The 14,411-nt window shown below is 41.8% G+C and overlaps 1 protein-coding gene across 1 annotated transcript in view; it reads right to left on the bottom strand.

The window, feature by feature from the left end:
- Positions 1-432: 432 nt before the first annotated feature.
- doc2a (double C2-like domains, alpha) overlaps positions 433-14,411 on the bottom strand; it is a 117,576-nt gene continuing 103,597 nt past the window's right edge. The window contains exons 10-12 of the mRNA XM_048233910.1: positions 9,171-9,252; positions 4,137-4,233; positions 433-750 (exon numbers count right to left, since the gene is read on the bottom strand). Coding sequence (XP_048089867.1) covers positions 614-750; positions 4,137-4,233; positions 9,171-9,252 — 316 coding nt within the window. The 3' untranslated portion in view covers positions 433-613. The remainder of the gene's footprint in view (positions 751-4,136; positions 4,234-9,170; positions 9,253-14,411) is intronic.

Here is a 14,411-nt window from a genome sequence, read left to right as displayed (position 1 = left end):
ATCAGGTGTGTATATGATTGTAGGGGTGTAAGATTGTGTGTGTGTATGATCAGGTGTGTATATGATTGTAGGGGTGTAAGATTGTGTGTGTGTGAGGTGTGTATATGATTGTAGGGGTGTAAGATTGTGTGTGTGTGTGATCAGGTGTGTATATGATTGTAGGGGTGTAAGATTGTATGTGTGTGTGATCAGGTGTGTGTGATCAGGTGTGTATATGATTGTAGGGGTGTAAGATTGTGTGTGCGTGTGATTGGACTAGAGAAACGTGTGCAGCCATTGAGTGTGTGGTGGCCACGGATTCAGTGGAGACCACCAGGTGTAAGGCAAGCACGCACGCTCGCACGCACGCTCTCCAGGTGTAAGGCAAGCACGCATGCACACACGCACGCACGCTCCACCAGGTGTAAGGCAAGCACGCTCGCACGCACGCACGCACGCACGCACGCTCCACCAGGTGCAAGGCACGCACGCACGCTCACACGCATGCACGCTCTCCAGGCCAGTGGTGTGTGTGTGTGTGGGGGGGTGGGTGTGGATGTGTATGTGTTGGACAGATCTAAAGGGGTGGAGTCTAACTCTCTGGTCCGGGAGCACCAGTCCTGGCAGCAGGGCTTCAGTCGGGGCAGAGGGACTTGGGCAGCTCATTGGTCAGGATGTGCCATCGCTCCACCCTCTGGCCCTTGTTCCGCAGACAGTCCATCCAATGGCGGAGGGCGTCCCCCTGTGAGTGACAGCTCAAACACACGCCCCCTGTGGAGAGAAAAAAACACAACAACTTCTGATTGGATGATTATGATTTAGGGTGGCTTCTGATTGGATGCTTGGAATGGATTTATTTCAGGCCAACGTCTGTTTGAATCAATATCCAATGTTTATGGATTATTCTGATATGTTGCAGTGTTCAACAGTGTTGGTCAAGTTACTTGGAAAAAGTAATTAGTTACTGATTACATATCCAAGAAAGTAATCTAGTTACTTTACAAAAACACACTAGCTATACACAACCTGAATACGCTTTTTTAAAACTTGGTTTTATTAGTTTCAATCTTAACTTTTTGGTGTGTATACTCCTTCATTTGAATAGATGTAAATAAAATACAGCAAAAAAATATTAAAACCAAAGTCTCTATTAACATTTACATCTTTTAACAGTTGCAGTGCAGAGAGGAGTAATGCTTACCAAAACAGAAAATGCTGTTGCATGCCACATTTAGGCTGTTCTAATGTCAAAGAAGAGTATGTGTTTGAACTGTGTGTGTGCAGTGCTGCTGCTGGCTATTTTGGTGCCCAAAGCAGAACTGTTAGTTTAAAATATTTCTTAAGAAATACTACTAATTTGATGCAGTTTAACTCATTTATAAATGGTGCGCTGTCACTTTAAGAGCATCTACACAACTCTCATAATGATCAGCTCCATTCAAATATAAGCCTATGGCTAGTCCACAAACTCCACATTTGGCACTATATTAGCAATAGTCATGATATTAAGTTGGTATAAACAGCTAGCTAGACATTTTCTGTTTGCAATTAAAAGTGATAGCCTATATGAGCCTGGTAGCACCTACCTGATCGGAATGTGTTTCAATCGGCATAGGCTACTGTGCTTCATGTAAATGCTTAGTTTAAGGCAGTGGTTCTCAAACTTTTTCTTTCATTCCCCACTTTGATCAAGGGGGCCTTTTCGAGCCCCACCTGCCCCTCATCGCTCTAAGAAAGTGGTAGGTCAAGCTTAAAATTGTCAAATGTATTGAAAAAATGACAAGTTCTAAATATATCCTCTTCAGCAGAGTTAAAATCAGCTGGTGCTGCAGATATAATAATAAATAACATATTAGGAAGCATAGGCCATTATTTTACAGCATTGTACATTATTTTCAATGAAATACCAACATGCTGCATTAAATGGATACATAATCCAGTCACACTGAGCACCGCTGGTTGGGAAATATTTTTGAAATAAACTTTGCAGGGATGTGATGTAGGCCTACTGTTTAGTACATGGGATCACAAGAGTGGCTCCTGAAGCAGACGTTTCAGCGATTTTACTCAGATTTTCAAAGGCATACTGTTGCAATCGAGGCGCCTGTCCCATTCCTCAAGTTTTTTGGTGAATGCAGTAATCTTATCTGCTAGGTGAGGTAGGTGCTTGTCTTTGCCTTGTAACTGGAGATTTAACTCATTGAGCTTTCCAAATATATCGCAAAGATAGGCCAGCTTCAAGAAATGTTCATTAGTGAACGTGCTTGCAGATTCAAACATGCGCTCACGCTGCCTTGACACGAGCGCTTCCCTATGAATAACACAGTCGTCCATTAAGATCGGGTGCTACCTGGGAATAGCTACAGATAAAAAATAAATAAAAACAAAATCCTGTTTTTCCCTATGGCATGTCTCCGCGACCCTGTAAAGAAACGCTGGTTTAGGGGAAACAAATTATTGAAGACTTCAACACTCACCAGCCCCATTACAAAAAGGCAAAGACCACATTATATTTTTGCCCATTTTCCAAATCACAGTGAATGCAGCCAGAATATTATAATGCCCCTGGCTCCTGTTATAACGGGCCAGTAGGCTACAGGAACCCGCGACGTCCTCTATTTTCACCTGTTGCTGCAGCCGTCGTGTCGATTCTGGGGGTGTCTCAATGAGTTTCACATTCCTGTGCTGGCTTGCTAGGTGCTTGCTCAGATTTGAGGTGGAATTTTTTCGTAGACAACATTTTTCTTCCACGAAGAGTGTACAGCGCTAATGTTTTTTTTAATGTCTGAACTGCAATGAATTAAATGCTCCATGTTCAAGCCTCTCCTGCACTCCATGTCTTGCACATGTGTGTCTGTTGTTTACATCTATATCGCAGCTATAGCCTACATCATTGTCAGGAGTTATCTCACAAAATCCATATGGCAAAATCCCAAATTCTTTTACTGTCTATGGCAAAATCACGGGTTTAGTAACGAGTAACGCAGGCTGCTTGCAGGAAAGTAAAAAAGTAATCTAATTACTGTTTTGCAATTGTAATCCCTTACTTTACTCGTTACTTGAAAAAAGAAATTGGATTACAGTAACGCGTTACTGCCCATCACTGGTGTTCAATGTTATCAGTATTAAAACTACCATATAAATGATCATTGTTGTCATCACATGATCAGGTTAAAACTACAGAAATACCCCCAAACTCTGATCAATATTCTAATCACATTATCGGGTTAAACTCTGATCAATAATCTAATAATCTCATCACATGATCAGGTTAATCTCTGATCAATAATCTCATCATCTACTCACATGATCAGTTTAAACTCTGATCAATATTCTAATCACATGATCAGGTTAAACTCTGATCAATAATCTCATCATCTCATCACATGATCAGGTTAAACTCTGATCAATATTCTAATCACATGATCAAGTTAAACTCTGATCAATAATCTCATCACATGATCAGGTTAAACTCTGATCAATATTCCACTAATCACATGATCAGGTTAAACTCTGATCAATAATTTCATCATTCATCACATGATCAGGTTAAACTCTGATCAATATTCTAATCACATGATCAGGTTAAACTCTGATCAATAAGCTCATCATCTCATCACATGATCAGGTTAAACTCTGATCAATATTCTAATCACATGATCAGGTTAAACTCTGATCAATAATCTCATCACATGATCAGGTTAAACTCTGATCAATATTCTAATCACATGATCAGGTTAAACTCTGATCAATAATTTCATCATCTCATCACATGATCAGGTTAAACTCTGATCAATATTCTAATCACATGATCAGGTTAAACTCTGATCAATAATCTCATCACATGATCAGGTTAAACTCTGACCAATAATCTCATCATCTCATCACATGATCAGGTTAAACTCTGATCAATATTCTAATCCCATGATCAGGTTAAACTCTGATCAATAATCTCATCACATGATCAGGTTAAACTCTGATCAATAATCTCATCACATGATCAGGTTAAACTTTGATCAATATCAGAGTTTAACACACACACATACACATGCTCACTGTACACACATACACACACACACACACACACACTCTCACACACACACACACATACACACACACACACACACTCTCTCACACTCCTGCTGTGGAGCCCTCACCTATGAAGTCATTGGAGCGTCCAAGGTCGTAGTCCCAGACGGTCACCTCCAGAGTCTTCCTGGCCAGCTCGGACAGAGAGATCTCATAGAAGAACTCCTGCAGAGAGAGAGAGAGAGAGGGATCAGAGAGATCTCATAGAAGAACTCCTACAGAGAGAGAGAGAGAGGGATCAGAGAGATCTCATAGAAGAACTCCTGCAGAGAGAGAGAGAGGGAGGGAGGGAGAGAGGGGGGTAGGGAGAGGTGTGTCAGTGATTAGAGGGAAATGTCAAAGATAATGGCTCTTAAAGTATCTGCACAAATTATTATTATTGGGTCTTGGCGTGTAATGTGTGTGTGTGACTGTCGTGTGTATGTGCCTGTGTGTGTGTGATGATTATTATTGGGGGGTTGTGTCTGTGTGTGTGTTGTGTCTGTGGGGGTTGGGGGTGTCTGTGTGTGTGTGTGTGTGTGTGGGGGTTGTGTGTGTGTCTGTGTTGGGGGTTGTGTGTGTGTGTGTGTGTGTGGGGTTGTGTCTGTGTGTGTGTGTGTGTGTGTGGGGGTTGTGTGTGTGGGGGTTATTGATGTGTATTATTAGGAGGTTGTGTCTATTGATATTATTATTATTGTGGGGTTGTGTCTGTGTGTGTGGGGGTTGTGTCTGTGTGTGTGTGTGGGGGTTGTGTCTGTGTGTGTGTGTGGGGGTTGTGCCAGCGTGTGTGTGCTGCATGTGTGTGTGCGTGACTGTGCTGTGCATGTGCCCCGTGTGTGTGTGTGTGTGTCAGGTCTCGGTGTGTGTGGCCAGGTCCGTGTGTGTGCGTGTGTGTGTGTGGGGGCTGTGTGTGTGTCTGTGCTGGGGGCTGTGTGTGTGTGTGTGTGTGGGGGCTGTGTCTGTGTGTGTGTGTGTGTGTGGGGGGCCGTGCACCTGTGTGTGTGTGGGGGTTGTGTCTGTGTGTGTGTGTGGGGGGGTGTGTGTGTGTGTGTGTGTGTGGGGGTTAATCCTAACACTGTTCTACTAGAGAGTGGCGTGTAACTGACCCATCCTCCACATCTCACTACTCAACAGCTCAACATCTCCGTCTGGTGGATAGGTGGATTCGCCCTCTTTTACTTCGGTAGTTGGGCAGCCGAACCAACCAACGTGTGAGTGTTTGCTGATAAGATGCAGATGAAACGTGTGATTGTTTGCTGATAAGATGCACGCCTGCTTGTTATGGGCGTGCTGCAGAGAAACTTCTCTGTATGACGAAACGCCGGTTGTTAGTGATTGGTTCAAAGCGGTTCAAAGGAACTCCAATGATTTTAAACCTCCAACTGTGCCCTCCCACCCGGAAATAAACGTTTGCCAATGGATCTGGGCCAGACTCTCTGCTAGTGCAGCAGGCCTGAGGCAACACATTGTGCTGTAGAGTGCACAGCCTTCCAGGTGCTGGTGAGGTGCAGTCATCAATGGATAGACAGGAGAGTGAAGGATCACCGCACACTGGTGGGATTTTATTTAGTAGTGAACAACACGTTTCGCCTATGCTTCATCAGGTTCACTCTGCAACACATTGTTTTCTTCAGAAATATAGCTGATATAAACTGAAATAAATGCTACAGCAGAGGTGCATGCACAATGTCGCCATTATACACACATTACAAACAGAAAATACTCTATAGCCTATATTCATTATCTTTGAGTTCAGTTGAAAATAAGGAACTTTTCATCGGCCTATTGAGAAATAAGTGTGCAAAATGTATCCTACATGTAGGTCTAGGTCTACAGCACAATTCAATAAAGTGCATAACAAACAGAAATAGCCTAGTCCATTTGTTCAGTTCATGTGTAACGGTGTAAGTGTAGACTAAACAATGTTTAGCTTGTAGGCTAGATTAAAGCTTAAACTTGAAGAGCTTCGGTGATATTTTAATTCCATGTCGACTAAGCCGACACCAGCGCCGAAATGAGTGCACTGCTATTTTATACAGTCTGGTGCACTGTCACTTGCCACACGCATCATCAGCGCTGAAGGTTCTGGCAAACACTGGATGAACAAGCGATTTAAAGCGCCATTCAGCCGAGTTCAGAACTGCGTTGGTGTTCATTATCTCCATGACTACAGGAGGAGGACGGCTAGGCAGAAGCCTGCTAGGAAGCAAAGTTCTTAGTAGAATCTTTGCTAGGAAGTGTCTGTGGCAGTATGAAGACAAGAAATGGTGCATCAAAGGGTCAAAATAGTAGCAGCCAAAGAGGATTACAGAACAAGTGACGGTGTAAAATAAAACATCTTTGGCAGCCATTAATGTGTTATTCTAAAACTGATAGTTTCGACCTTTGATTGTGATTGGCTGAATCGCGGTTCGATGCCGTTGTAAAATCCAGCACAAACATACACCTTGACCGGGTGATTCCGTTCTATATTACTGGCGCTACCACAACTTGATACAAAAGTTAAAGTAGCTATACCCCCTCGACGCTGTTTGGCAACAATTCAGATAGAGGAAATATATTTCTTGGCGGAAGAATGATTATCTAGGAATAACTCGTTATATTTCCAGTTGCTGTACCTGTACTTTATGAAACTTTGGCAGGTATTTATAGTAACAGTTTTAGAAAAGCAATAAGCCACTCGAGTCCGTAGGTTACGCTGATTCTACAACAGCTAAGGGGTTACTCTCAGCTGCCGCGGCCTAACAACGCCTTTAGCTGTTGTAGAATCAGCGTAACCTACGGCCTCTAGGGGCTTATTGCTTAAGCCTACTACTCTTTGGCTGGCTCGCAAGCCCAAATAAGTGTGTGCAGCCTGACTGTTGTTTTGTTTCTGGTCTATAGATCCGGTGTGGTGTTGTAGTTTTTCTAATGTTAAAATGGGTTTGCGTTAACGCCGTTAATAACGAGTTTAACTGACAGCACGAGTGTGTGTAGTGAGATGTAAGCTTAATGAATGTATATGGCACGATATTATGTGTGTGTCTGGTTAGATGTGGCGAGATGTTCATGATCTTATGTGTGTGTGTGTGGTCAGATGTGGTTAGATGTTGATGATATTATGTGTGTATGTGGTCAGATGTTGATGATATTGTGTGTGTGTGTGGACAGATGTGGGAGATGTTGATGATATTATGTATGTGTGTGTGTGTGTGTGTGTGTGTGTGGTCAGATGTGGGAGATGTTCATGCTATTATGTGTGTGTGTGTGGTCAGATGTGGGAGATGTTGATGATATTATGTGTGTGTGTGTGTGTGTGTGTGTGTGTGGTCAGATGTGGGAGATGTTGATGATATTATGTGTGTGTGTGTGTGTGTGTGTATGTGGTCAGATGTGGGATATGTTGATGATCTCCTCCTCTGCTCTTCTGAGGTAAGTGTTTGTGACGCCGGCGGCCGGAACACTTTGTAAAGGTTAATGACACTAAAAGACTCAGAAAGGAACACATGATGACACCCCTGCACATAATATCACAGCTTTCTGCTACAGCATCAGATCTTAATGTCGCCATGGTTTCCAAATCCGAGAGACACCTGGCATCATCACGGAGGAGAGCAGCAAACAGACACACACACACACACACACACAACTCATAAGACACACACACAGAGATGCAGACACACACACAGAACCAAACTAATAGTATGTATACACACACACATACACAACTCATATGACACACACAAACACACACACACACACACACTAATAGTATGTATACATGCACACATACACACACACACAACTCATATGACACACACAAACACACACACACACTAATAGTATGTATACATGCACACATACACACACACACACACACAACTCATATGACACACACAAACACACACACACACACACTAATAGTATGTATACATGCACACATACACACACACACACACACACACACACACACACACACACACACACTAATAGTATGTATACATGCACACCCACCCAAGTCGGAGAAAAGAAAGATGAAATGCAGAGAATAGATTGGATGTGACAGATGTGCTTTGAGAGAGGGAGAGAGAGAAAAGGAGAGGAGAGAGGGAGAGAGAGATAAGGAGAGGAGAGAGGGAGAGAGAGAAGAGGAGAGGAGAGGAGAGAAAAGGAGAGGAGAGAGGGAGAGAGAAAAGGAGAGAGAGGGAGAGAGAAGGAAGGGAGAAGAAAGGGAGAGAGAGAAAAGGAGAGGAGAGAAGAAAAGGAGAGGAGAGAGGGAGAGAAAAGGAGAGGAGAGGGGAGAGAGAGAAAAGGAGAGGAGAGAGGGAGAGAGAAAAGGAGAGGAGAGAGAGAGAGAAAAGGAGGAGAGAGAGAGAGAGAAAAGGAGAGGAGAGAGGGAGAAAAGGAGAGGAGAGAGGGAGAGAGAAAAGGAGAGGAGAGAGAGGGAGAGGAGAGAGAGAAAAAGGAGAGGAGAGAGGAGAGAGAAAGGAGAGGAGAGAGAGAAAAGGAGGAGAGAGGGAGAGAAAAGGAGAGGAGAGAGGGAGAGAGAGAAAAGGAGAGGAGAGAGGGAGAAAAGGAGAGAGAGAGGGAGAGGAGAGAAAGAAAAGGAGAGGAGAGAGGGAGAGAGAGAAAAGGAGAGGAGAGGAGAGAGAGAGAAAAGGAGAGGAGAGAGGAGAAAGAAAAAGGAGAGGAGAGGGGAGAGGAGAGAAAGAAAAGGAGAGGAGAGAGGGAGAGAGAGAAAAGGAGAGGAGAGAGAGAGAGGCAGAGAGAAAAGGAGAGGAGAGGGGAGAGAGAGGCAGGGAGAGAAAAAAAAGACAGGGAGAGAAAGAGAGACAGGGAGAGAAAAAGAGAGGGAGAGGGAGAGGCAGGCAGGAGAGGGAGAGAGAGAGAGAGAGAGAGAGAGAGAGGCAGGAGAGGGGTTAGAAAGATGAGCTTCAGGCTGGTGGTGGAGGTGTGTGTTGGGGATTGGGGTGGGGTGACAGAGTGTGTGTGTGTGTGTGTGTGTGTGTGGGTGTGTGTGTGTGTGTGTGTGTGTGGTGTGTGTGTGTGTGCTTGTGTGTGTGTGTGTGTGTGTGTGTGTGGGTGTGTGTGTGTGTGTGTGTGTGTGTGTGTGTGTGTGTGTGTGTGTGTGTGTGTGTGCTTACCTCATTGAATTCAGGGTTTAGGGTCTTTTTAATCACAGCTGTCTTATGTTTAGACTTCTTCTCCACATCGGGCTTCAGGTAACTGACACAGGAGATACAGAGAGAGAGAGGAGGAGGAGGAAGAAGAGAGGGAGGAGGAGGAGAGAGAGAAGAGAGAGAGAAGAGAGGGAGGAAGAGGAGGAGGAGAGAGAGAAGAGAGGGAGGACAGAGAGGAGAGAGGAGGAGAGAGGAGAGAGAGAAGAGAGAGATAGAGAGATTACTTTATAACAGACCTTCATGAAGATCATTTAAGGGCTTTCACAGTAAATCCTTTGGCACCTTTTTCTGACCATTCACAGATAACTCTCTATCTAAACAGAACTAATGGAAAGCCCAACTTTTCTCAATCATCTATAATGCATAGGATGAGTAAGACCTACAGATGAATGGAAAATAGCAAAGATCAATATGTTAAAACAATCAGACAAGATGACACAAAGCCAATGATAAATATGTTTCTGAACAACCCCTATTCAATGAACAAAGAAGGAGTAAACAGTGCGGTTAATGATTTAAATACAATATTTGACCATATAGCCAAATCATCTGGGTTGTTATCTCACAGAGGTAAAACAAAAACTATAAACAAGAAACCAACTTGGTATGATACAGAATGTAAGACATTGCGGAAAGAATTAAGGAAATTATCAAACCAAAAACACAGACAGCCCAACAATGAGGTCATTCGTTTACAACATGCTGAGTCGTTGAGAAAGTACAAACATAAACTTAAGACTAACAAATCTAGTTCCCAAAACAAATTGTCAAAATTGACTCAAAATTTCTGATGGAAAACAATTCAGAGGAGTTAGCTCCAATAATTATATGGACAGAACACCTGGAAAATCCTGGCATTAAATTAGTAGACACAGAGGTAAAATGTCTTCTCTATGCAGATGACTTAGTTCTCATAGCCCCCAAATAGAGCCTGCAAAATAGCCTGAATATTCTGGAAAAATCACTTGGGGGGTCAGGTGCTCAAACATAATGGCCAAAGAGAAAAAAATAGAAATAACATAATTTCTCACAGAAAAACTCACCCCACATAATGCTCATACATAATGGCTGAACTTTCTCACCAAATACCCATAATGGCTGCAGTTGAACTGGGCCATTCATTATCAAAAATTAAAAAGAATTTTAAAATTTTGTAAACACATACAATTTAGTGACCCCAATTCATTACCTTATAAAGCCCTAAAAAGCTCAGAATTAAATATAGAGAAAAGTCCCCTAAATCAATTCATCTTAAAGCACAGTAATCTCACTCCAATTAATTTGACAATGCCCAAAACTAAAAAAGATCAAAAGATCCAATTCAATTAGCAAAGAAAGATTCAATTAGCATAGAAAAATAAAAATATATATCATATTGGACAGAAATCACAAAAACCCAAGATAAACTTGAATGTTATCTTGCAATTAAGCACAAATATGAATTGGCCCCATATCTAAAAACGCTCAAAGACAAAAAATTATCCAGAACATTGACTATGTACAGACTCAGCGAGCACAATCTGAACATCGAAACAGGTAGAAGGAAACAGACCTGGTTACCAAGAGAGGCCAGGCTGTGCCACCACTGCCAGGAAAGTAAAATAGAAACAGAGCTACACTTCCTAACAGAATGCAAATTTTACACAGACCTCAGAGAAACCTTCCTTACAAAAGCAAGTACCATACGCCCTGAAACACATGCTTGCCCTGGTCCGGTCACCAACGTTCGAGCAGACAGTGACATACGCTATGCTGAACCTGGCTTGATCCAAGCATTCTAACAGTGCCTTTCCGTGTTGGAGCAGTAGCAGTACCTCAAAAGCTCTATTCAACTATTGCCGTTCAAATGCGGTTCGTTGGATTTTACCTGTGGCCTGCCTTCGAATTTAGCTTCTATGACTAAAATCAAATCAATAAAATAAAACAACAGCAGTGATTGGCTGCAAAATAAATAATATCACGCATCTTGCACCTCTCAAACTGGGCTATCAGGTAACCTAGAGAAAAAATTTAAATTATGAAATATGACTAAGGCATTAAAATGCTGCTTGTTTGTCAGGATACTTTTTCACTGTTTTTATTGCATTGCATGTAAACGCAGTGGACTATTATCACTGTTCTTATTGCATTGCATGTAAATGCAGTGGACTATATCACTGTTCTTATTGCATTGCATGTAAATGCAGTGGACTATTATCACTGTTCTTCTTATTATCGTCTTTTATTATTCTTCTTCCGACCAAGTTTGACGTTTAATGACACTAAAACCACTGAACCGTTTGACGTCATTCAAACACTCCTACAAAGGTCTTGTAACGGACAATTGTACAATGTATTTTTTACATTTGTGAACTTTATACTTTTGAGATATTTTACGATAAAAAGAGCAACAAATTCCCATTGAGTTAACATTGACTGCTTTGGCTGCAACTTTTAGCATTATGACGTGACCTGCAGCTGAACGCAATCAACCTCTACCACTGGAGCTGTGAGTCTTCTGAACGTTCGTCTTATCGCCTGCCGTGATCCCACTTTAGGCTACTTGCTCGTAACTGACTGTCCTTCTCTAATTACAGACACGGTAAGTGGTCCGATTTTTGGCATTTGACTCATTTATGTCGTCAAACATTATGTTGTATGAAATGATAGGTGACAAATAGCCAAACTAACGTTATAACGTTAGGGGAATAGTTAACGTTAGCACCCACCTTATCAGCGTTAATAGGCCTAGCAGCTACTGTATGTCGTCAACTTTAAAGTGACCGGTTAGCCGTTGGTTTCGATAACGTTAGCTAACGACAATCAAACCTAACATTGCTCCGACGTTAACGTTACATTTGCTCACTAACCAACGTTAATGTTAACCAGATACAGTAGTCTAGCCTAATCATATTGTACAGATACTATCTGGCTCTTGATTAAATACACCTGTGGAAAGGGACCTGATAAAAGCCATACTGTTTGGAAACGGACCATATGACCAAAGTATTGTTAAAACACACGTACAGAAGTTGAGGTTTAAGGTTTGTGTCGTCAACATAGGCTACAGAGTATGTTTACTTGGCCTAGGCTAACGTTACTAATTTCTGCATTATTCTGGCCTAAAATTTAAAGTGTAGCCTGGCACCGCAATCAAGCTTCAAGTTGTAGTACATCCTAGAGTAGGTCGGTAACACTTTACTTGACGGGTGAGTTCATAACACATTCATAGCAGCTGTCATAAACTGCACATAAAGCATTCATGACTTTCATGAGACATGACTCAACATTCATACCAAACCTTAGCCTAGAAATCTAGACGCACCTTAGCGGCGGCAAATTAATTTGCTCAGCCTGTGCGTCTTGTATCAAACCATAGGGATTTCTATTGGCTAACACCGTGGATGTTATTCAATCCTGGCGCTCTATTTTGTTAGAGTCTTAAAGGCGGGCTTAACAGGATAGCGACAGTCCTGCGACGGTGAACAACAAGGAAGGTGGCTATGGCAAACGAAGAGCGGTTGTTTGAATCGGCGTTGGCGTCAACTTTGGATCGTCTCGCTTTATCAACTGTCTCTGGCCACACTCTAATAGGTAGCTATGGCAACACCAAAGGCATTAATCAGAGAGGGTTAAAGTGGAGCGAGAGGCGCAAACATTCGACAATTTCCGCGTTCGATTATTGCAAGGGGGAGGGGGGAAAATCCCCCTTTATGCAGACCAGAGTAAACCCTCGCTGCACTAATGTCAATGGAGACTTGTGGAATTTTACCAATAAATTGGTCATTATGTCTTTCTGGATTTGTTGAGGGTTTTTTGGAAAAAAAAATCATAATCTGTAAGTGTTTGGGATCATTTCAAGCCTAAAAATTTTTTAGCGTTCGGATTTGTAATAAAATAACTAATAATTAATATCAGACCATGCTGCTGCCAGTTACTGTCTGGTTGTTAGCATGCTAGCTATCCTCTTAGCTAAGGTAACATTTTAAACGGAGAAGTGTAATTTCTTTGAAATGACAACTAGCTGAATAACATTACTTACATTAGTTAAAGGGGATAGTATATACTCAAGTGAATTTGCAACAGTATATTAAGTTTAAGCGAAGTCCTTCAACTACTAGTCACTTGTTAGCGCATAGCTGTATTGCCATAGCTACTCCCATCCACTTGTATAGCATTTTAAGATAGCGTTAGCTAGCTAGCTAGCTCGGTTCACATGACTAATTCAATTATTCATATCATGTCCTAAAGAATGATTCATTGGTATCATACATGATTATAGACAATAATACTGTGAACACAATTATGTTTATCTGTTCTTATTGCTTATTAAGAGAGAATGTTTATTTAGTGACGTAGGGTGACACTCCCACTTATGCAGACCGGAACTGTCCCGTTTTGCTCCCATAGTAACGAATTACGTTGCTCTATCTTGCTAGTAATCAAGGATCTTTGTTACAGTCTTTGATACCAATGGTATCAAAATTGTACGAGTGATTACGAATGGATGTGTGTGGTTTGCAATTAGAATAAACAAAAAATAACATTTCCAATAATTTCCCATGATAAATTACTTATTTGCACCTTCCTTACTTATGAAGCTCACTAATGCCACCGTATTTAGTAAAATGTAATACAACGTTGCCACCTAGCGTTCAGATGTATTTCACATTAACGTGACATTGCTTGCTTATTCTTTCGTCAACTCCATGCTTTTAGGAAAACAATCTTTTTATCATAGTTCCCTCTTCAATGAGCGATTACCAGCTCGTTTTTGTAACAGAGATAGCTGTTTATTGTCTGTAGGTTTACAGAAACACCTATTCATATTAATACGTAGCCTATGGAGTGCTGCCGACCACTGTTCATTACGGCCCAGAATGCCTTGCATGTCTTTATAACAAAACAACACAGTAAAACCTAAATGCCCGTAAACATATGCATTTGCATACTTGTAACATTTTTAATAATACTCTCCCATCATGATATTTAACAATAATGAAAAATTTAATTTGAATACCGTCAATGTGAAAACAGCTCTATTATGTAAGCTATATATAGCTACTGTTCTCATTGCTATTTCAGTTCGTAAGTCCATACTATCCCTAGCCTGGCAGGCCATCCTATATCATTGAAATGTATAATCTGCAATCGAACCATTCACCTCGCTTAATCAAAGGGCAGGCAGAGAATTGTCTTTCAAACTGCCTAGGCATGCAATAGGCC

This window comes from Alosa alosa, chromosome 22 (genome assembly GCF_017589495.1).
Source record: "Alosa alosa isolate M-15738 ecotype Scorff River chromosome 22, AALO_Geno_1.1, whole genome shotgun sequence".
Lineage (NCBI taxonomy): Eukaryota > Metazoa > Chordata > Actinopteri > Clupeiformes > Clupeidae > Alosa > Alosa alosa.
The sequence above is the reverse complement of the archived record's forward strand: the minus strand, read 5'-3'. Positions and strand labels throughout refer to the sequence as shown.